General features: G+C 40.4%; 1 protein-coding gene across 1 annotated transcript in view; it reads left to right on the top strand.

Moving 5' to 3' along the window:
* The window catches only part of LOC128698702 (uncharacterized), a 71,781-nt gene that overhangs the window by 27,025 nt on the left and 20,014 nt on the right, over positions 1–24,742 (top strand). Inside the window, exon 4 of the mRNA XM_070097777.1 lies at positions 4,240–4,354. Coding sequence (XP_069953878.1) covers positions 4,240–4,354 — 115 coding nt within the window. The remainder of the gene's footprint in view (positions 1–4,239; positions 4,355–24,742) is intronic.

Here is a 24,742-nt window from a genome sequence, read left to right as displayed (position 1 = left end):
TGTTTTTTGAGTGATAAACAAGTATGGGCTGCTGCTTGAAATATCCATAGGTATTGGTACCTAGACAGACAAGCAGACAGACAGACAGGTAGGCAAGCAGGCAGGCAGGCAGGCAGGCAGGCAGGCAGGCAGGCAGGCAGGCAGGCAGGCAGGCAGGCAAGCAGATTGGTAAAGAATTGTAGATTTAATATTAACATGCTTGTTGTCAGTCTCCCACTGTCTGCATCTGGTACATGTATGATCTTTTTTCCTCCCAGCCAGCCTCCCTCACTCCCTTCCACCACTATTCCTCCCACTCACCTCCAACACATCCTCCACCATCTCTTCATTTAAGACCTTTTCCTCACCCTGTGTTGTCTCTGGACTGAGGTCCACCCACACCCTCTGACCATCGTACATGTATCATATCTCAAATTTTTCATTGCAACTCAAAACTAAATTTCTTTATGAGGGCAAATCATAACATAAAATTATACTAACTCCAGCCCATTGTAACTCAAGGGACCACTGTACTTGCATTTAGTATGCACATATTGTACATTTACTTAACTATGTGCTTCTTAACCCTTTCAGGGTCCGTCCCGTAGATCTACGGCTTTACGTTCAGGGTCCAAACCGTAGATCTACGTCATGAGCTCAGCTAACTCTGATAAACTGTGATTGGTACATTTGGGCCTAGATATGAGAGAATACATCTATGTGGTATGTGTGCACCACATAAAACAGATCCTGCAGCACACTGTGTATAATGAGATAAAAAAACTGAAATCATGATTTTTTTATTAATACAGCGACATTGCAGTGTTTTTTCATATGTTTTTTATTGGTGTATTTGCGATTTCTTGGTCTCAATTGATAGAATGGAAGACATATTACAGAAATAGAGATGATTTTGATTGGTTTTAACACTGGAAATGGCTTGAAACTGAGCTCAAAGTAGCAGAAATGTTAATTTTTTGCCGATATTCAAGAGTAAACAAACGACCTCACACATCTAATACACGTCAGCTGGTGGGTCTAACATGCATTCACAAATATGGTGATGATATTTATATAATTATTACAGTATTGCATAACAGTAAATCTTCTATTTTTTGGTGTGAATGAAAATTCATTATGTGAATAAAAAATCAAAATGGAATTTATTTGTAAAGCCTCAAAACGTAACTAATGAACAGAGGAAATGTTAGTTTAGTTCCAGGAATACCTACATTGTTTATTCTGGACCCTATTTTGAAATTGGAATATTTTGAACTTTGTGTTAAATTGGCCAAATTAACAATTTCCGATCACTTTAATTTGTAGTTGAAACAGTTGACTTGCTGATTTCTTGTGCTCAATTGATAGAATAGAAGTAATACTAGTGAAATAGCTAAGAATTTGGTTGGCTGGAATAATGTAATTGGCCTAAAATGGGACTCAAAGTCGGCAAAATCGCCGATTCGTAAATATCGCTGACACATCGAAATTCGCGAGAGCATAATTTCGTCAATTTTCCATCAAATTTCGTACTTTTTGTTTTATTACCTTCACAAAAAGATTCTCTACCATTTCATAAGAAAAGATAAAAAATTTTTTTTTTTTAAATTCTTGGACACTGGGGCACCACTTCAGATTTGGGCCTTGGACCCTGAAGGGGTTAATAGCTCTTAATCTTGTATGCATATTTCCTTTCCAGCCTATGAGGCCTGGCCTGAGTCTGAGCCATGAAGAGGATTATGCCCTGAACTACTAGCAGATAAAAGTTGCTTGTTGATATTATTTTATTATACACCCCCTCTCTTGCTCTCTCCTTCTTCTCTCTCCTTCCTCTCTCTCCTTCCTCTCTCTCCTTCCTCTCTCTCCTTCCTCTCTCTCCTTCCTCTCTCTCCTTCCTCTCTCTCCTTCCTCTCTCTCCTTCCTCTCTATCCTTCCTCTCTCTCCTTCATCTCTCTCCTTACTCTCTCTCCTTCCTCTCTCTCCTTCCTCTCTCTCCTTCCTCTCTCTCCTTCCCCCCCTCTCTCTCTCTCTCCTTCCTCTCTCTCCTTCCTCTCTCTCCTTCCTCTCTCTCCTCCCCCCCTTTTTTTTACACAGGGTTTGACAAGGTTAAGGATCCCTAGTTTTATTGACAAGCTGTTTACAGGTTAAGGATTCCTAACTTTATTGACAAGCTAAGAGCTGTTACCTACATCAGCTCATTTGAAAGCATTTTTATTGTTATGAGACATACAAGTAGGAAACAGGATGAAGTTGGAGCCATCTGTGGGCCAGCATTTTCATTTGATCAACTGACTTTATCTCGTTGACATCATTATGCTGTACGAATGTGTTCCATACTCGAGTCATCCTGGGTATGTATGATCTCAGATGGAGTGATGTTCTGGAGAAGGGTACAGCCAGAGTGAAGTTGCTGCTTTCTGCCCGTCTTGTGGCATAAAAGCTTGTTTCACGCTGTCCTCGAAGTGGATCCAAGTGTGGTATTTTGACAATATTGGCCTTGTACATAACAGTAAGGCCACCCACATCCCTCCTATGTTGAAGGCTCTGCTGAAATGACAGATCTATCCAGGATGGGTCCAGGCGAGAGATGAGACGTCTTGCTCTGTTCTCTACTCTGTCAAGCAGTCGCAGATGAGAGGGGGGGGCAGGCAAACCAAGAAAGTGGAGCATACTCAAGGTGCGAGCGTACTTGTGCCTCGTACAGGATCTTGCAACCCCTACTGTCAAGCAGATGGGAGATACGGCGAAGTGCTGTAAGCTTCCTGGCTGCCTTGTTTGCAAGATTTACAACATGGTTCTTCATGGTTAGTTTGGAGTCAAATTTCACCCCAAGGATATCAACTTCTTCTCCAGGTGCCAACATCCTCCTATTCATCCTTACTACTGCACCAGCATTACCATCATGGTGCCTGGAGACGATCATCACTTGTGTTTTTTCAGGTGCAAATGTTACTTGCCATCTATTTCCCCAAGCTGATATAGCTCTCAGCTGGTGATTGATGTAGCTTAGAGCAGCTGGCATTTCTTGTCTTGGATAAGTGAATGTCAGTGTACAGTCGTCTGCATATGCATGTGATTCTGGGATGAGATGAAGAAGGTCGTTGAAGTAGACATTCCATAACAATGGACCCAGCACGCTTCCTTGTGGAACACTTGCCCCAATAGGATGTCTTGCTGATTCCGTTCCATTGAGAGCTACACTTAGAGATCTACCATGAAGGTAATCACTGAGGAGACATAGCGTAGAGCCTGCAATTCCCAGTGCTTGAAGTTTTGCTAAGAGGCCTTGGTGCCACACCCGGTCGAAAGCGCCAGCAATGTCCAGTGCTACCACACAGCTGACTTTGGATTCATCCAGTGACTGGTGCCACTTAGTGGCACCTCTCTCTCTACCTCTCTTTCCCTCTCTCTCTACCTCTCTCTCTTTACCTCTCTCTACCTCTTTTTTTTTTGACATAGGGTTTGAGAAGGTTAGGTTAAGGATCCCAAGCTTTATTGACAAGCTATTTACAGGTTCAGGATTCCTAACTTTATTGACAAGCTAAGAGCTGTTACCTACATCAGCTCATTTGAAAGCATTTTTATTGTTATGAGACATACAAGTAGGGAACAGGATGAAGTTGGAGCCATTTGTGGGCCAGCATTCTCATTTGATCAACTGACTTTATCTCGTTGACATCATAATGCTGTATGAATAGGTTCCATACTTGAGTCATCCTGAGGATAAATGATCTCTCTCTCTCTCTCTCTCTCTCTCTCTCTCTTTCTCCATAACCCATAGAATCCCATCAGACTCATGTGGAATCCCAAGGTTCTGCAAAACAACTTGAAAACACTGATCTGATCTAGTACAGAGGGATGTGACTGATCTAATACAGAAAGAGGGGTGTCACGACTGGGGTCTGCTACTGAAGGGCGTCACGACTTGGGTCCAATATTGAGAGGTCATGATTGGGGTCTGGTATTGAGATGTGTCTTGTTGGGTCTGGTATTGAAAGGTATCTTATCGGGGGTCTGGTAATGAGTAGTGTCATTTTTTGAAGTCTAATGCTAAAGGGTCTTATGACTAAGGTCTAGTACTGAAGGATGTTGTGAATGGGGTTTAGTTCAAGGGATGTCGTAACTGGGGAAAAGCCTTGTTTGGTTAACTCGAATGTGAATTTATGTAAGTGTAACCGAACCATTTTTTGGGTGTTAATACAAATAAAGTACAGCAGTGTTTAAAACTGAAGAATACTGAATTATAAACTCTAATTTCAGGAAAGAGGCACTCATCTTTCGGAGGGCAATGCGGCAGGTCCCTAGAGATGAGCTTGATCTTGTTGTGTCTCGCATTACTGCCTACAACAAGGAGGAATTTGCTTCATTTATGCAGGTATGTTTTATTGTGACTTGTATTATATCATACTGTGGCTGTACTGTATTATATCATACTGTGGCTGTACTGTATTATATCATACTGTGGCTGTACTGTATTATATCATACTGTGGCTGTACTGTATTATATAATACTGTGGCTGTACTGTATTATATCATACTGTGGCTGTACTATATTATATCATACTGTGGCTCACAAATCTCTTCTTTGTTTGTGTGTTAGAGAGTTGCTGAATGTCTTTTATACCTCATGTAGAAGATTATATACTGTACTGCATTTATGGTTGAGTGTAGATGAAATGAAGGCAGAAGTTCCATGTTGGAGCAGGAAGGATTAAGATAATATAGTGGTCCCCCGACCTATGACATTAACCCGTTCCTGAGAGCCCAGTGTAGATGAAATGAAGGCAGAAGTTCCATGTTGGAGCAGGAAGGATTAAGATAATATAGTGGTCCCCCGACCTATGACATTAACCCGTTCCTGAGAGCCCATCATAAGATGAAATGATCGTAGGTTGAATTAATTTCCCCATAAGAAACAATGGAACTCAAATTAATCTGTGCAAGACACCCAAAAGTATGAAAAAAAAAAATTTTTACTACATGAAATATACATTTTCTTACACACAAAGAGTAAAACACCACTGTGTATGACACCATGTTTCAGAGAGTTCCACAAGCTGCAGAACTTGTAGGAGTATGTTCAGTGACTGTATATTGGTATATATATTATAGAACAATAGTAATAAACAATTTTTTGTATTGTTTGTTTTTGTAAACAAGTTTTGTAAACAATATATTGATAATTATGTTTGTGTGCTTATTGTGTTGTATACAACGAGTGTATATATGTACATTGCACCTTACTTTGGTCTCACAGGCCACATAAGTTAAGTGAAAAAATAAAATAGTGAAAAAAACAACAAACCTTCAAATACAAGTAAACTAAAGTTTACCGGGTGAGCGGCAGTCGCCGCTGTTGCCATACGTGGCTCATTTTCTGCAAACTTCATGCCTCTATATCTGGGTAAGTACTGATGGGAAAAATTTTTTTTTGGGACTAAAACAATCAGAAAAATAATCTTAACATTTTCATAAGAAAAAATAATTTTTTTTTTCGAATATTTTGCGACACCAGGAGACACTTCAGGATTGGGCCTTTCGACAGTCAAAGGGTTAAGTGAAACATAGTCTTTTTTTCACTTTCAAATGCATATAAAAAGCTTGATAACATGTTTACACTATCATATATTAAGTGACCAATAGAGCTAGGCCTAAAAAATGAATATACAGTACACACATTACAATATTTTTGTCCTTGGCTTATAGTCTGTGTTGAATATATTTATTGTAGGAAGTCTGAATAAATGAAGAATGGATATAATTGAAAACTGCTGTATTGGCAAAACGCTGTAAAATTCAGCACTGTTAATATGAGTGTGAAACTCAGGTAGTAGGTTGGTGGACAGTACCATCCAGGGAGCTACTGCTGTCCTTTAATATGAGTGAGAAACAGAAGCCTGTTAAAAGTTTTGCACCCTGACAGAATTGCTGGCATAGTATTTTTTTTTTGTTTCATTAACAGGTAAAACCTAAAAACTTCTACTTACGTTCAGTAATACAGGTGCTCCTCAACTTACGATGGGGTTGCATTCTGACAAACCCATCGTAAGTTGAAAATATTGTAAGTCGAATATGAATGTGATATGATAAATAAATAAATAAATAACCAATAATTACTATGAATGTCTTGGAGCATTATCTTAAAGGGCATGTTGTTTTGACAAAAATATTCTTTCACCTGGGGAATAAAACAGTTCAAAAACCAGTCTTCAAACAATGCTGATGTCATCCAGGCTTTCTTGTTGTGGCAATAAAAGAAGGGAAGCATATGCTTGCTCACATTCTTGAATGTTCTGGGGTTCACGGAATGATAGGTGACTACAGAATGTGCATTGCTGTCGCACCATTGTAAAGTTGAAATATCATTAGTTGAGCCATTGTAAAGTGAGGAGCATCTGTACACTTTACTTTCCTGTGTGCTTCTTAATACTAGCTCATTTTTCAGTAATATTTCCCTTATCAGTGGCCCCTCGAGTTTTGAACGTACCAATTATCGAACTTTTCGAGTTTCAACCCCTTTTTTCAAACCAATTTTGTTCCAAGTATCGAACTCTACCCGTCTTTTGAACCGCTGGGTGCCGGACCTGTCTGCCAGCCTGCTCTGTCCACATCCCCGCGCAAGCGTCATGAGCAGTCTGGCTTTGTTGATGCTTGAGTGAACACTAACCTGCACGCTCATTCAAACATTTCACTATTAATTCATTGTGTTTAGTGCTTGTGGGACTGTGAAATAAGCTACCATGAGCCCAAAGAAACTTGCTAGTGGTACTCCTGGGGTAAAGAAAGTGAGAAACACCATAGATGTGAAGGAAATACAAAAATATGAGAGTGGTGTGAGACTTGTTGGGCTTGCCAGAATGTACGTCAAAAACAAGTCAACCATCGCTTCTATCCTGGCAAAGAAAGAACAAATCAAGGAAGCTGATGTTGCGAAATTTGTTGATATGCTAACCAAAAATAGACCATAGACAGTCGATCAGGTTGAGAAGTTGATTAAGGACATGTGTGCAAAGTGGAAGGAGTTGCAAACTTTTGTTGAAAAGTATCACCCTAACCAAGCTGAAACAAGCCATATCTGCAACAAGTTCAGTGACAGAACCATGTCCCACTTCAGGGAAATGTTAAAGAGGCACCAGATACAGAGGACCGTGGGCAGTTTATTTTGTGAGACGGGTCCAGTGACTCTCAAGCTGGTCCTAGTGGCATTAAAAGACAAAGAAGGGAAGTAACCCCAGAAAAGGACTCGTTACCTAAAGCCTTTATGGAAGGGGATTTCCCCTCCAAACACTAACCCCCAACTCCCTCTCTCCTCCTCCCTATCTTCCAGATGCCATCACCAGTCTTCAATAAAGGTAAGTAAAAATGTTATTTTATATGTTTATTTAAATTTACTACTAATTGTACTATGTATGTTTGTTGTGTGTATGTAAAACTATAATGTAATTTTTACAAAATGTATTTTTTTTGTGAATATTTTTGGGTTTCTGGAATGGATTACATGTAATTGTAGTATTTCCATTATTTCTTATGGGAAATATTGGTTTGACTTTCGAACGTTTCGACTTTAGAACAAGCTCCTGGAATGGATTAAGTTCAAAACTTGAGGGTCCACCTGCATATTCCAAGTACCAGATTGATGGTATAGCATTGGACTGTAATCAGCAGGGTGTGGTTCACCACCATGTCCACCATTCTGTTTATTCACCTTGAAACACACTGAACATCATAAGAAACTCTAGTGTACATAGTATAAATTGTACAACGTATATACTGCTAAGGTATTTATACTACAAGTGATAATTTTTCTTCACTTTCAACATATAAAGTTACACAAATAACCCGCACATAAAAGAGAGAAGCTTACGACGACGTTTCGGTCCGACTTGGACCATTGACAAAGTGACTTTGTCAATGGTCCAAGTCGGACCGAAACGTCGTCGTAAGCTTCTCTCTTTTATGTGCGGGTTATTTGTGTATCGTTCCAGTCACGGTATTGTGCCTTTTTGTTATTTATCATAAAGTTGTAAATTTTCCAATTTTGTTTATTTTTTGTTTTATTCTACATAGAAAAATAAACCCTTAACCCTTAGGCTGTCTGTCATGTACAAGTACATCATAGCACTCAGCATCCATGAGTGCAAATGATGTTAGGGACCTGATAAACTGTTGGAGTGTGAGCAAGGTAACATTTTGTGAAGGGATTCAGGAAAACTGGTTAACTGGACTTGAGTCATGGAAGTGGGAAGTACAGTGCCTGCACTCCAAAGGAGGGTTTAGAGATATTTCCTGTTTGGAGGGCCATCTGGACTGTCATATCGGCACACCTCTGGCAAGACAATGATAGCGTGATTGATGGTGAAAGTATTTCTTTTTCGGGTCACAGTGATAGTGTGAATGATGATGATGATGATAATAATAATAATAATAATAATAATAATATAATTATAATAATAATAATAATATCTTCTACAAGTACATGTACAAGGTATACAGGCCAAACTGACATCAATGACATACTACTATATAGAAAGCCCCTTGTTATGCAGAGCATTTCGGGCAAATTAGGTCAGATTTGGCCCAGGATGCAACCCACACCAGTCGACTAACACCCAGGTACCCATTTTATACTGATGGGTGAACATTGACAGCAGGTGTCTTACGAAAACACATCCTTATGTTATCAAGCTGTACCAGAGATGAGCAGGAAATTTTGGCCTTGACATGGGAGAATGGGTTTGTGCAGTGGGTGTGCACAGTATTAAAAAATATGCTGCCCCAGGCAGTGTATGGTTGAGAACAGAACCTCTGTCCCAGCATTTGGGTTAAAATACCAACTTTTTTTTTTTTTTAGTGTAGTTTTTGTGCTTTTATAGACTGTTTCTAGGTGTCATAGATACACCAGAAGACATGTTAGATTTGTAGAAAGTTTTGATTGGTTTAAGAAATAGGCTCTAAAGTGGTAGAAATGGTTGATTTTTGGGGGGTAAGAGTTGAGGCCCACCCCACCTTCCCCCATCTTCCGCAGTCTGTTTTATGGGTTTTTAGTAGATGTGCAACAATTATTGGGATGGCTTAAACCATGACCAAGCATTCTTAATTATTGTTTATTAGCAAAGATATTTGGAAAAAATATTGATTTTTTTGTGTATGAGACAGTGGATTTGAAATGGAGGGCAGGTGTTGTAGTGATTATTTTTTTTTTTTTTTTTTTTTGGAAAATTGTCATACATACACACAGGAAATTTTATTTCTGGATTAAGGTAGGAAATTTATTTTATTAAACTTTTTTAGTTGTTCAGTCACACTGATTTTTTGGATTACCCTAGGTTAAATCTACTTTATACGTACAGTAGGGCCCTGCTTTACGGCGTTCCGCTAATACAGTGGTCCCTTGTTTTTCGTAGTTAATCCGTTCCTGGAGTTGCTACTATTATCGAAATCTACGATTTTTTAATAAATTTTCCCCATAAGAAATAATGGAAATACAATTAATCTGTTCCTGACACCCAGAAGTATTAAAACAAAAAAATTTTTTACATGAAATATAGATGTAGTACATAAACAATACAATGGGAAATGATGAATGAAACATTAACAGCATAACACTTACCTTTATTGGAGATTCTTCTTAGTGTATGGGAGATTGGAGGAGGAGAGAGATTGGATTGTTTACAGTTTGGAAGGGGAATCCCCTTCCATCAACACCTCAGGTACCAATTGCTTTTCTGGGGTTGCTTCTCTTCTCTGTTTCTTAATGCCACTAGGACCACCTTGAGAGTCACTGGAGTCCTGTCTCGCAAAATAACTGTGGAGAGAGCTCTGTTTCTGGCATCTCTTTAACACTTCCCTAAAATGGCCCAAGACTTTGTCACTGTACATGTTGCCAACATGGCTTGCAACAACCTTGTCAGGGTGATGTTTCTCCATAAAGCTTTCCATCTTACCCCACATAGCAAAAATCTCTTTAATTTCTGAAGAAGGCACCTTCTTCCATCTCTCTTCCTCCTCTGCAGCAAGATTCTGAGCTGCGATCTGTTGCTGTTCCTGCTGAAGCTCTTGCAGCTCCTCAGTGGTGAGCTCTTTGTTGTGGTCTTCCACCAACTCTTCCACATCCTCCAAACTCACATCCAACCCCATGGAACTCCCCAGTGCCACAATTGATTTAACAACAGACATAGGCTCATCAGGGTCAGTCCCAAACCCTTCAAAATCCCTCTTGTCGACACAATCTGGCCACAATTTTCTCCAAGCTTGGCACTAGGAGCTTTCTTTGGAGCCATGGTAGCTTATTTAGTACTTGCAAGCACAAAAATGAGTGGAATATTATGAAATATTTCGTAGAAGCACGTGAGGAGACCTTCGCTCACTGGTAAACAATGCCAGACTGGCTGGGTAGGGAGGCCGCCCCGGCTCACACCGTGTGTACGCGTCCCGGACGAACTACTATTCGCGAGTCAACCTATGATTAGCGAGCCCATGTTCATATGAAAATATCCCTATGATTTCCGAAATCTATGATTCCCGAGAACTACGAAAAACGAGGGACCACTGTACGTTTATTTCAAATTATGACCAAAACTCTCTATACAGCTCCCCCCACCTGGCTTTCTAATATGGTCACTGCGCCCCACCCAGTTTATTTACATTATCCGTGAGCTCCGTAAACACTACGTCTCTCCATTATGTCTGGAAACTCCAAAATTTCAAGTGTTTTGAAAAGTTATTTCATATTTTATATATATTCTGATAATTATCTGTGCCTAAATAAACTTACACACTGTGCTGGCATGCAGGTACACATTAAAATCAGTAAGAGTGTCTTATGTCTCGAGATGCCATATTAGTAATGATAATAATAATACTCAGTAATAATCACTGAGTCTCACTAAATGTCATATATTACGTTAATATACACATTTTCATTAATCCATCTATGATATTTTTTCAGAATTATATAATAAACTCGATACATAGTATATAAAGATGATAAATACACCCCCAGAGTAGAATAAATGAATATAAATATGAGATTTGGTAACCAGACAACTTGTAAGAGTGATGGCAAGAATAACGTTTTCTCTAGTCCAACATAAGAGAAAATGTGTTATTGGGCATAACTGTAGAAAATTATTCCTTTCATATGCCTTCACTCAGAGCGTCATTTCTTCTAAAAATGGTGTTACACGAGAATGGGAGTGTTCCTCTTTATTTATTCTACCGTGTCAACATAGAGACAACTTGTACACAATGTAACTTGTACACAAACCAGACGTGTTTGCCTGGTTTGTTTACAAAGCTCATGTCTGCCTGGTTTGTTTACATAACTCCGCAAGTGTCCTATCTCATGTACTAATTCTCTCTCTCATTTATTCGTTTTATCTTGTTTACTCACCTCTGACCCTACAAATATTTTAAGGTAAGTAATGAGTGAACTGTATATGCATTTTATCGCTCTGGGATGCTTAAATGTCATAGAATATTATGTGTGGGTGGGGTGGCCTGGTATGGTAGCCTGGCTGGCTACCATACATATCACACTTGATTTCTTACAATAAATACTACTCATCTTACCCTAGATTAAGACTACAAATATTTTAAGGTAATTAATGAGTGAACCGTATATGCATTTTATCGCTCTGGGATGCTTAACCCTTTCAGGGTTGGCAGGCCCTCTCTGAGACTTGTACTCAGGGTCGCCAGGCCCTCTCCGAGACTTGTTCTCAGGGTCGCCAAATTTAAAAAAAAAAAAAAATGACACCAAAAGTATGAAATTTGATGGAAAACTTACGGAATTATACTCTTGTGAAGTTAGCGGTCTTGACGATGTTTACGCATCTGCGATTTTGCCCACTTTGAGCCCTATTTTCAGCCAATTCCAGTGTACTAGTCGACAAAAATCATAACTATTTCACTAGAACTCCATTTTTTCTATCAAATGAGTACAAGAAATCACCCATTTACCGATTTCAACTATCCAATAAAGTGGTCAGAATTTAGCAATTTTGCCAATTTCACACAAATTTCAAAAGATGCCAATTTCTGAATAGGGTCCAGAATAAACAAGAAAGACATTCCTGGCACTAAAATAACATTTCCTCTGTTCATTAGTAACATCCCCAGGCCCCTCTTACATTCTTTTGCTTTCCACTTTGAATTTTTATTCTCACAGAAAATAGAAGATTTACTGTTACGCAGACTACTGCATTAGTGTAGAAATGGTATAAATAATATCAGCGCACTTGTGAAAGAATATTAGACTCACCAGTTGATGTGTATTGGACGCGTAGCATGATTTGTTTACTTTTGAACTTTGGCAAAATTCGAGGATTTCTGCTAATTTGAGTTCAATTTCAAGGTACTTTTCATTGTAAAATCAATCAAAATCGTCTCAATTTCTGTAATATGTCTTCCATTCTATAAAATGAGACCAGGAAAACTAGAATACCATCATAAATACCATACGAAAATACAGTGCAAAGTCGCTGTTTTAAACCAAAAACACTCAAAGTTTTTTTTTCTCATTACGCACTGTGTGCTGCAGGATTTTTTTTATACTGCGCACACTGACCACATAGACCCATTCTTTCATATGTAGGCCTACCAGCTTTCTCTCACTAGATTTGAGGGCGCTAGAATTTAGGCATACTAGTACGTCAAAAATCCTGGTGCGTAAGCCGTACTAGTACGTCCGAAACCCTGAAAGGGTTAAATGTCATAGAATATTATGTGTGGGTGGGGTGGCCTGGTATGGTAGCCTGGCTGGCTACCATACATACCACACTTGATTTCTTTCAATAAATATTACTCATTTTACACTAGATTAAGACTACAAATATTTTAAGGTAAGTAATGAGTGTACTATATGTGTATTTTACTTTTTTATTGTTTTTTAATGCCTAATTCTATTGCTAACTTAATATGTGTTAGTGTAAACTTGTTATCTAGTATTTCTATGCATTTATAAGTGGAAAAAAAAGGGTGTTCCACTTCATGGCGGTTTCAGCTTTACGTCGGTAGCCTGGAACCTATCCTGCCATATAAGTGGGGCCCTACTGTATACCGTTTATGTGCCACATCAGTATTCTCCCAGATCAGCAGGCGACAAGGTCCTAAATGCACTAGAAGACAAAAAGAATGCAGATGTAATATATACAGACTTTGCAAAAGCCTTCGACAAGTGTGACCATGGCGTAATAGCGCACAAAATGCGCGCTAAAGGAATAACAGGAAAAGTCGGTCGATGGATCTATAATTTCCTCACTAACAGAACACAGAGAGTAGTCGTCAACAGAGTAAAGTCCGAGGCAGCTACGGTGAAAAGCTCTGTTCCACAAGGCACAGTACTCGCTCCCATCTTGTTCCTCATCTTCATATCCGACATAGACAAGGATGTCAGCCACAGCACCGTGTCTTCCTTTGCAGATGACACCCGAATCTGCATGACAGTGTCTTCCATTGCAGACACTGCAAGGCTCCAGGCGGACATCAACCAAATCTTTCAGTGGGCTGCAGAAAACAATATGAAGTTCAACGATGAGAAATTTCAATTACTCAGATATGGTAAACATGAGGAAATTAAATCTTCATCAGAGTACAAAACAAATTCTGTCCACAAAATAGAGCGAAACACCAACGTCAAAGACCTGGGAGTGATTATGTCGGAGGATCTCACCTTCAAGGACCATAACATTGTATCAATTGCATCTGCTAGAAAAATGACAGGATGGATAATGAGAACCTTCAAAACTAGGGATGCCAAGCCCATGATGACACTCTTCAGGTCACTTGTTCTATCTAGGCTGGAATATTGCTGCACTCTAACAGCACCTTTCAAGGCAGGTGAAATTGCCGACCTAGAAAATGTACAGAGAACTTTCACGGCGCGCATAATGGAGATAAAACACCTCAATTACTGGGAGCGCTTGAGGTTTCTAAACCTGTATTCCCTGGAACGCAGGAGGGAGAGATACATGATTATATACACCTGGAAAATCCTAGAGGGACTAGTACCGAACTTGCACACGAAAATCACTCACTACGAAAGCAAAAGACTTGGCAGACGATGCACCATCCCCCCAATGAAAAGCAGGGGTGTCACTAGCACGTTAAGAGACCATACAATAAGTGTCAGGGGCCCGAGACTGTTCAACTGCCTCCCAGCACACATAAGGGGGATTACCAACAGACCCCTGGCAGTCTTCAAGCTGGCACTGGACAAGCACCTAAAGTCAGTTCCTGATCAGCCGGGCTGTGGCTCGTACGTTGGTTTGCGTGCAGCCAGCAGCAACAGCCTGGTTGATCAGGCGCTGATCCACCAGGAGGCCTGGTCACAGACCAGGCCGCGGGGGCGTTGACCCCCGAAACTCTCTCCAGGTAAACTCCAGGTATAGTGTAGGGTATCTAAAACCTCATTATCTTGATGAAATATGTAATTTAAGAAAATTTGTTTGACTTTTTAAAAGGAAGGTCACACCCTAAGTTGCAGTTTCATAAATAGCATAGCACTAATTTCGAGAATGTAGCCCACACAAATTATGAGCCCTATGTATTGCAGGAGGAAAGAGGAGTGATTGGTGGAATGATGAAGTAAAGGGTGTGATAAAAGAGAAAAAGTTAGCTTATTAGAGGTTTTTACAAAGCAGAAGTGTTATAAGAAGGGTAGAGTATATGGAGAGAAAGAGAAAGGTGAAGAGACTGAGGAGAGAGTGCAAAAGGAGAGCAGATGATAGAGTGGGAGAGGCACTGTCAAGAAATTTTAATGAAAATGAGAAAAATTTTTGGAGTTAAACAAGTTAAGAAAGCCTAGGGAACGAATGGATTTGTCAGTTCAAAACAGTGTAGGGGAGTTAGTAGATGGGGAGATGGAGGTATTGGGTAGATGGCGAGAATATTTTGAGGAACTTTTAAATGTCAATGAAGAAAGAGAGGCGGTAATTTCATGCACTGGACAGGGAGGTATACCATCTTTTAGGAGTGAAGAACAGGATGTGAGTTTGGGGGGGGGGGTGTGAGGCATTACGTAGAATGAAAGGGGGTAAAGCAGCTGGAACTGACGGGATCATGACAGAAATGTCAAAAGCAAGGGGGGGGGGATATAGTGTTGGAGTGGTTGGTATTTTTGTTTAATAAATGTATGAAAGAGGGGAAAGTACCTAGGGATTGGTGGAGAGCATGTATAGTCCCTTTATATAAAGGGAAGGGGGAACAAAAGAGACTGTAAAAATTATAGAGGAATAAGTTTACTGAGTATACCAGGAAAAGTGTACGGTAGGGTTATAATTGAAAGAATTAGAGGTAAGACAGAATGTAGGATTGCAGATGAGCAAGGAGGTTTTAGAGTGGGTAGGGGATGTGTAGATCAAGTGTTTACATTGAAGCATATATGTGAACAGTGTTTAGATAAAGGTAGGGAAGTTTTTATTGCCTTTATGGATTTGGAAAAGGCATATGGATAGGAGAGCAATGTGGCAGATGTTGCAAGTATATGGAATAGGTGGTAAGTTACTAAATGTTGTAAAGAGTTTTTATGAGGATAATGAGGCTCAGGTTAGGGTGTGTAGAAGAGAGGGAGACTACTTCCTGGTAAAAGTAGGTCTTAGACAGGGATGTGTAATGTCACCATGGTTGTTTAATATATTTATAGATGGGGTTGTAAAAGAAGTAAATGCTAGGGTGTTCGGGAGAGGGGTGGGATTAAATTATGGGGAATCAAATACAAAAGGGGAATTGACACAGTTACTTTTTTCTGATGATACTGTGCTTATGGGAGATTCTAAAGAAAAATTGCAAAGGTTAGTGGACGAGTTTGGGAGTGTGTGTAAAGGTAAAAAGTTGAAAGTAAACATAGAAAAGCGTAAGGTGATGAGGGTATCAAATAATTTAGATAAAGAAAAATTAGATATCAAATTGAGGGGAGGAGTATGGAAGAAGTGAATGTTTTCAGATACTTGGGAGTTGACATGTTGGTGGATGGATTTATGATGGATGAGGTTAATCATAGAATTGATGAGGGAAAAAAAGGTGAGTGGTGCGTTGAGGTATATGTGGATACAAAAAACGTTACCTATGGAGGCAAAGAAGGGAATGTATGAAAGTATAGTACCAACACTCTTATATGGGTGTGAAGCTTGGGTTGTAAATGCTGCAGCGAGGAGGCGGTTGGAGGCAGCGGAGATGTCCTGTTTAAGGGCAATGTGTGGTGTAAATATTATGCAGAAAATTCGGAGTGTGGAAATTAGGAGAAGGTGTGGAGTTAATAAAAGTATTAGTCAGAGGGTTGAAGAGGGGTTGTTGAGGTGGTTTGGTCATTTAGAAAGAATGGGTCAAAGTAGAATGACATGGAGAGCATATAAATCTTTAGGGGGAAGGAAGGCGGGGTAGGGGTTGTCCTCGAAAAGGTTGGAAGGAAGGGGTAAAGAAGGTTTTGTGGGTGAGGGGCTTGGACTTCCAGCAAGCGTGCGTGAGCGTGTTCGATAGGAGGGAATGGAGACGATTGGTATTTGGGACCTGACGAGCTGTTGGAGTGTGAGCAGGGTAATATTTAATGAAGGGATTCAGGGAAACCGGTTATTTTTATATAGCTGGACTTGAGTCCTGGAAGTGGGAAGTACAATGTCTGCACTTTAAAGGAGGGGTTCGGGATATTGGCGGTTTGGAGGGATATGTTGTGTATCTTTATACGTACATATATGCTTCTAAACTGTTGTATTCTGGGCACCTCTACAAAAACAGTGATTATATGTGAGTGAGGTGAAAGTGTTGAATGATGATGAAAGTATTTTCTTTTTGGGGATTTTCTTTCTTTTTGGGTCACCCTGCCTCGGTGGGAGATGGCCAACTTGTTAAAAAAAAAAATGTGTTACAAACTATATAGTGGACCCCCGGCATACGATATTAATCCGTTCCTGAGAGCTCATCGTATGCCAAAATTATCGGAAGGCGAATTAATTTTCCACATAAATAATGGAAATCAAATTAATCCGTGCAAGACACCCAAAAGTATGAAAAAAAAAAAGTTTTACCACATGAAATATTAAGTTTAATCCACACAAATTGAAGAAGACATGCACAGTTTGTAGTACTCTACTAACAATAGAATACATGACACTTTCCTTTAATGAAGATATGGTGATGATTGATGGGATGGGAGGAGGGGAGAGTGTCGAAGTTGTTAATGTTTAGAAGGGAAATCCCCTTCCATTAGGACTCGAGGTAGCAAGTCCTTTTCTGGGGTTACTTCCCTTCTTCTTTTAATGCCACTAGGACCAGCTTGAGAGTCACTGGACTTCTGTCGCACAACAAATCTGTCCATAGAGGCCTGTACCTCTCTTTCCTTTATGACTTTTCTAAAGTGGTTCACAATATTGTTATTGTAATAGTCACCAGCATGGCTTGCAATAGCTGTGTGAGGGTGTTTGTCATCCGTAAAGGTTTTCACCTTTGTCCACATTGTACACATTTCTTTAATCTGTGAAGTAGGCAACTTCTTCAATTTCTCTATCCCCTCCTCCGAAGCAATTTCCTCAGGTGTGGCCTCTTGCTGTTGAAGATGATCTTGCAGCTCATCAGTGGTTAGTTCTTTATTGTCCTCCTCCACCAACTCTTCCACATCCTCCCCACTAACCTCCAACCCCAAGAACTTCCCCAGTGCCACAATGGATTCCTCAAGTGGCATACGATTCCCAGGGTTAGCCTCAGATCCTTCAAAATCCCTTTTGTCTATACATTCTGGCCACAGTTTCTTCCAAGCAAAGTTCAAGGTCCTCTTAGTCACTCCCTCCCAAGCCTTACCTATAAGGTTTACACAATTGAGGATATTAAAGTGATCCTTCCAAAACTCTTTTAGAGTCAATCGAGTGTCTGTGGTCACTTCAAAGCACTTTTGAAACATAGCTTTTGTGTACAGTTTCTTGAAGTTGGAAATGACCTGCTGGTCCATGGGCTGCAGGAGAGGAGTGGCATTAGGAGGCAAAAACTTGACCTTAATGAAGCTCATGTCCCCAGAAAGTCGCTCTGCCAAGCCTGTAGGATGACCAGGGGCATTGTCTAACACCAGGAGGCACTTAAGGTCTAATTTCTTTTCAGTTAGGTAATTTTTCACATTGGGGGCAAATGCATGGTGTAACCAGCCTTAGAAAAAGTCCCTAGTGACCCATGCCTTACTGTTTGTCCTCCACAGCACACACAAATTAGCCTTGAGGACATTTTTTTGCCTGAACGCTCTGGGAGTTTCTGAGTGATACACCAATAAAGGCCTCACTTTGCAATCACCACTAATATTGGCACACATCAGAAGAGTAAGCCTGTCTTTCATAGGCTTATGCCCTGGGAGTGCCTTTTCCACCTGAGTAATGTAGGTCCTGCTTGGCAATTTCCTCCAAAACAGGCCTGTTTCGTCGCAATTAAACACTTGTTCAGGTTTAAATTCTTCACTGTCTATGTAATCCTTGAATTCCTTCACATATTTTTCAGCTGCTTTTCGTCCGAACTGGCAGCCTCACCATGCCTAATCACACTATGTATGCCACTACCATTCTTAAATCTTTCAAACCAATCTTTGCTGGCCTTAAATTCACTCAAATTACCACTAGTTGCAGGCATTTTTTCAATTAAATCCTCATGCAGCTTCCTAGCCTTTTCACATATGATCGCTTGAGAGATGCTATCTCCTGCTATCTGTTTTTCATTTATCCACACCAATAACAGTCTCTCAACATCTTCTAACACTTGCGATCTCTGTTTTGAAAACAGACATGCACCTTTTGCAAGAACAGCTTCCTTGATTGTCGTTTTCCTGGCCACTATAGTAGCGATGGTTGATTGGGGTTTTGTATACAACCTGGCCAGCTCCGACACACGCACTCCACTTTCGTACTTTGCAATTATCTCTTTCTTCATTTCAGTAGTCATTAGCACCCTTTTTCTCGAAGGGTTGGCACTAGATGCTTTCTTGGGGCCTATGGTGACTTATTTTGCAGAAACAAGCACCAAAAACACTGTGATAATATGGAATGTACCGAATGTATGCTTAGATGTGAGCACACTGGCTGGCTTGTAAACACTGGCACGCACGGGGCAGTTCAGGCCACATATGGACCCGTCCCAGACAAATCGCATGTGGCGGGTTTTTTAACCCTTTGACTGTTTACACCGTATATATACGTCTTACGCGCCACTGTTTCTGACGTATTTATACACATAAATTCTAGCGGCTTCAAATCAAGTGGGAAAGGTCTGGTAGGCCTACATGAGAGAGAATGGGTCTCAGTGGTGGGTGTGCACAGCAGCTTCAAATCAAGTGGGAAAGGTCTGGTAGGCCTACATGAGAGAGAATGGGTCTCAGTGGTGGGTGTGCACCCTGTGAAAAAAATCTGGGACTCAGCGGTGCATTATGGGAATGCCATCTTGGTAGTCCATTTTCACCATGCCTCATGGTAAGAAGTACCTCACTCCTCGGCGGATTGGAGGTCTTTTGTTCCCAAGTGATAGCTCTAACAGCGATGAAAGTGTCAGTGACAGTGAATTCCAGGGTTTTCAAGTGAGTGTGACCGAAAAAAGTGCACAGGGTGACGTAATTAGTGATGAAAACCCAGATGACTCACAACCATCCACCTCTGGTGCTGGGCCAGCTTGTTCACGTTCACGTTCACTTGTACCAGGACGAAAGAGGAAAATATTTGGTCGTGTACAAGACCCAGATGTTAGCAGTGAATGTGATAGTGATAGTGATTTCAAGGTTATTGAAAGCAGTTCTAGTTGTGACAGTGAGGGTGAACATTCCCCAGTGAAGCGGCAGTATGTACGACGTAGCATGTGGTCTGGTAGTGTTTCATATGCTGTTCCAAGGGGAAGGAGAAACTCTGGGAGCACATCCCATGGCCCTACACCACGACCTGATAGTGAAGATGATGATATTGTTATGATGGGTATGAATGATGTAAGTGAGGCAGCAGGCAGTGGTGGTGATAGTGATGGTGGCATGACCCATGTGGCACCAGCAGCGGGCCACGCTACTACCTGCGCTGCTGACTCTGCACAACAACAACCAGCCTCACCCAACTCCACACTCCCACAACCTACACAACCACATCCTACACAACCACAACCTGCACAACCACAACCTGCACAACCACAACCTGCACAACCACAACCTGCACAACCACAACCATGGTACAATATCCAGAACCCACCAGCAGACTGCATCTGGGATTGGCAGGAAGGTGACGAGTTTGTTCCCAGTCCCCATGACTTTGATGAAACACAAAGTGGAATAAAGCCATCATGTCCACTTGGGAACAATGCTAGTGAACTGGAATGCTTTTAGTTATTCTTCGATGAACCCCTGATGGACATCATTGTCAGGGAAACCAACACATACTATGAATACACCATGGCAAATACAATTCTCTCACCAAGATCACGGCTACACCAGTGGAAGGAGACAACTGTGGCACAGATGTACCTGTTTTTTGCCACAATAATGCTTATGCCACATGTGTATAAGCACACTGTCACCATATACTGGGCAACAGAACGCCTGATTTCAACTCCAGGTTTTAGTGACATTATAGGTGTCAATCGTTTCTTGATACTGTTACGTATGTTACACTTTTCAGACAAAACCAGGCCTGACAGAAGCGACAGGTTATATAAGATAAGAAATGTGTTTATGTACATGAAACAAAAGTGCTGCATGTATTTTTATCCCTTCAGGAAGCTTGTTATTGATGAGTCTTTGATTTTATTCAAAGGAAAACTCTCATTCAAGCAATATATACCAAGCAAGAGGAAACACTTCGGTATAAAGTTATTTGTACTGTGTGATTGCAGAAGTGGTCTAGTTTTGGATATCATTGTGCACACTGGCAGTAATACATTGCAAGATACCATGAAGTTATTGGGTATCACTGGTGATGTGGTTAGAACAATGATGGAACCATATCTTGGTAAGGGGCATATGTTATTTACTGATAACTGGTACACAAGCCCCTTACTCAGTGATTTCTTGCGAGTGAACTTGACAGATGTGTGTGGCACAGTGAGTGGTAATCGTAAACATATGCCAAGGTTCAACGCTGGCACTTGCAGAGGTGAGGTGCAAGCCTTTGCTGCCAATGACATCATGGCATTTCGGTGACATGACAAACGTGATGCCACATTGTTGACATCAGTTCACCGAAACGAAATGGCACACAGTGGCAGGCACAACAGAGAGACCAATGAACCCATTCTAAAGCCTGCAGCTGTCATGGACTACAACCTCAATATGCACTTAGTGGACAAATGTAACATGCAGATTGGGTTTGCTGATTGTGTACGCAAGAGTTATAAGCGGTATATAAAGCTTTTTTTCCATCTTGTTGATATCTCCATGCTAAATGCTTGTAACATATATAAGTTGAAGACCAACAAAACACCAAAATATGGTGAATTTTGTTTGTCAGTAATCAGACAAATAATCGCAAAGTACCAAGGACCAACACCTGCAATAGACCAGCGCCCACGAAATTACCAACACACGCAATCTCGTTTGAGGCCTGGTGATCACTACCCCATACAGCTGCCTTCTACTGCTTCCAAGAAAAATGCTCAGAAGAGGTGTTATTATGTACACATACCACAAAATGCCCACAAACACGCAGAGACACTCGTTTTATGTGTGAGGAGTGTCAAGTGCCACTCTGCATATACCCATGTTTCAAAGAGTTCCACAAGCTGCAGCAGTTCTAGGAACGTGTTTAGTGACTGTACATATGTATATATATTATGGAACAATAGTAATAAACATTGTTTTGTATTGTTTGTTTGTGTAAACAAATTTTATACACAAACTAATAGTGATAAAGTTTGTTCAGTTATTGTGTTGTAAACAATGAGTGTATATTTGAACAATGCACCTTACATTGGTCTCACAGGCCACATAAGTTACTTGGAAAAGAAAAATATTGGAAAATACAAGAAACTTTTGAATTAGAGTAAATAAAAGAATACTGGGTGGGCGGCACTCGCCGCTGTTGCTGTACGCACCTTATTTTCTGCCAACTTTGCGGCTCTATATCTCGGTAAGTACTGATGGCAAAAATATTTTTTAGGCTTAAAACACTCAGTAAAATAATCCTAACATTTTCATAAGAAAAAAATAATTTTTTTTTTTTAATATTTTGCGACAGAATGACAGTTTCAGAAAGGAGCCTGTGACAGTCAAAGGGTTAATGAGTGGCGAGACAAAATTTTTGCGTTAAAATGTATCGTATACCGGATTTAACGTATACCGATGCCATCGTATGCCGGGGGTCCACTGTATATTAAATACAACAGTGCTTGTCATTAACCCGTAAATGGTCCAAACGTATATATACGTTCACTAACGTACTGCCCCAACTTTTTTGAGAAAAAAAAAATTGTTGTTTTTTAATAGGAAAAAGGAGCATATGGTACCCAGGCATCCCCAATTATTTTAATATGGTGCACAGTGAGTGCTCACACCCATTCTCACATGTCTAGGTGACTCAGGCTTATCGTGGCAATGTTAAATGTAGGACACATAAAACGTATATATATGTTTGGGGTACTAGCGGTAAAAATGTATATATACGTTTGGACCGTTTACGGGTTAAAGTATGCTGGCCTCCTCTAAAATCACATCCACGAAATAAGTTGTCTTTTATATTATAGGACAACTGTCTAGAAAGTGTTGAACACATTCTTCAGAGTTTCATGGGGTAAATTCCCCACAGCTCACAGATAGTGTCCTAAAGCCATGGGAGTGGGCAGATAGTGTTCCCCCTAGTAGATCTCTATCTTAGCCCAGAGGTTCTTGATGGATTCAAGTTTGGGTAGTTGCTTGTCCAGTCATCAAAGAAGAAGAGTACCTCACAGTCATGAAACCATTGAACAACAGATTTCATGGTGTGCCAAGGAACACTTGTTTTTACATAAAAATCTTACAGCACACCGAGTGAAAGATTAGGGGGTTAGTGGAGACGTTTTTCTAGGCTTCTCTGGGTGTGCTTTTGTTGTGGGCATGTCATGATCACTCTCCTCAAGGAACTAATGCAATCAGGCCCTTGCTGCACACTTACATACATCACTTGCTCTTGCTATTTTCTGTGTTTGATGGGGTGCTTTAGATAATCCAATTACGTATACAGTGGTCCCTTGTTTTTCGTAATTAATCCGTTCCTGGAGAAGCTACTGTAAACGAAATTTACGATTTGCGAATCAATTTTCCCCATAAGAAATAATGTAAATACAATTAATCCGTTCCTGACACCCAGAAGTATTAATACAAAAAATTTTTTTACATGAAATATACATGTAGTACATAAACAATACAATGGGAAATGATGAATGAAACAGTAACAGCATAACACTTACCTTTATTGGAGATTCTTCTTAGTGTGTGGGAGACTGGAGGAGTAGAGAGATTGGATTGTTTACAGTTTGGAAGGGGAATCCCCTTCCAGCAACACCTCAGGTACCAATTGCTTCCCTGGGGTTGCTTCTCTTCTCTGTTTCTTAATGCCACTAGGACCACCTTGAGAGTCACTCTAGTCTTGTCTCTCAAAGTAACTGTGAAGAGAGCTCTGCTTCTGGCGTCTCTTTAACACTTCCCTAAAATGGCCCAAGACTTTGTCACTGTGCATATTTCTCACCTTCTTTACCACAGGCTTGGCACTAGGAGCTTTCTTTGGAGCCATGGTAGCTTATTTAGTACTTGCAAGCACTAAAATGAGTGGAATATTATGAAATATTTCATAGGAGCACTTGAGGGGACCTTCACTCACTGGTAAACAATGCCAGACTGGCTGGGTAGGGAGGCCGCCTTGGCTCACACCGTGCGTGCGCGTCCTGGACGAACTACTATTCACGAGTCAACCTTTGAAAAGCAAGTCCATGTTTATATGAAAATACCCCTTTGATTGGCGAAATTTACGATTGCCGAGAACTACGAAAAGCGAGGGACCACTGTATCTGCAGTTGTCTTGTATGTCAGCGACTTACTCCTGCTCATATTTAATTTGTCAGTAGCCAAAAATGTCAACAAACTCCTCAAGACCACACAGTGCAGGGGGGCCCATGGACAAAACTGTCCACCACACAAACTCAGAATGAACTTAGGAGGCAACTGGTAGCCATAGGAAAGCCTGAGACTTCCCGCTTTGAATTGCCAAGCCAATATAATTTTCTGTCTCAACAACAGTTGTGCCTGGGTAGGGTATTACTCTGGATGTTAACCCTTTCAGGGCCGAGAGGCCCTCTCTAAAACTTGTTCTCAGGACGAAAATTTTTTGGGGAAAAAAAATTATTTTTCTTGTGAAATGATAGAGAATCTTTTCCCGATCATAATGACACCAAAAGTATGAAATTTGATGGAAAATTTACGGAATTATGCTCTCGCGAAGTTAGTGGTCTCAACTATGTTTACGCATTGGCAATTTCACCCACTTTGAGCCCTATTTTCAGTCAATTCCAGTGTACTAGTCAACAAAAATCATAACTATTTTGCTAGAACTCCATTTTTTCTATTGAATGAGTACAAGGAACTGCCCTTTTACCAATTTCAACTATCCAATAAAGTGGTCAGAAATTGGCAATTTTGCCAATTTCACACAAATTTCAAAAGATGCCAATTTCCAAATAGGGTCCAGAATAAACAAGACAGACATTCCTGGCACTAAAATAACATTTTCTCTGTTTATTAGTCACGTCGCCAGGCCCCTCTTACATTTCTTTTGCTTTCCACTTTGAATTTTTTATTCTC

Source organism: Cherax quadricarinatus, chromosome 59 (assembly GCF_038502225.1).
Source record: "Cherax quadricarinatus isolate ZL_2023a chromosome 59, ASM3850222v1, whole genome shotgun sequence".
NCBI lineage: Eukaryota > Metazoa > Arthropoda > Malacostraca > Decapoda > Parastacidae > Cherax > Cherax quadricarinatus.
This window is presented reverse-complemented; position numbering and strand designations above follow the sequence as displayed.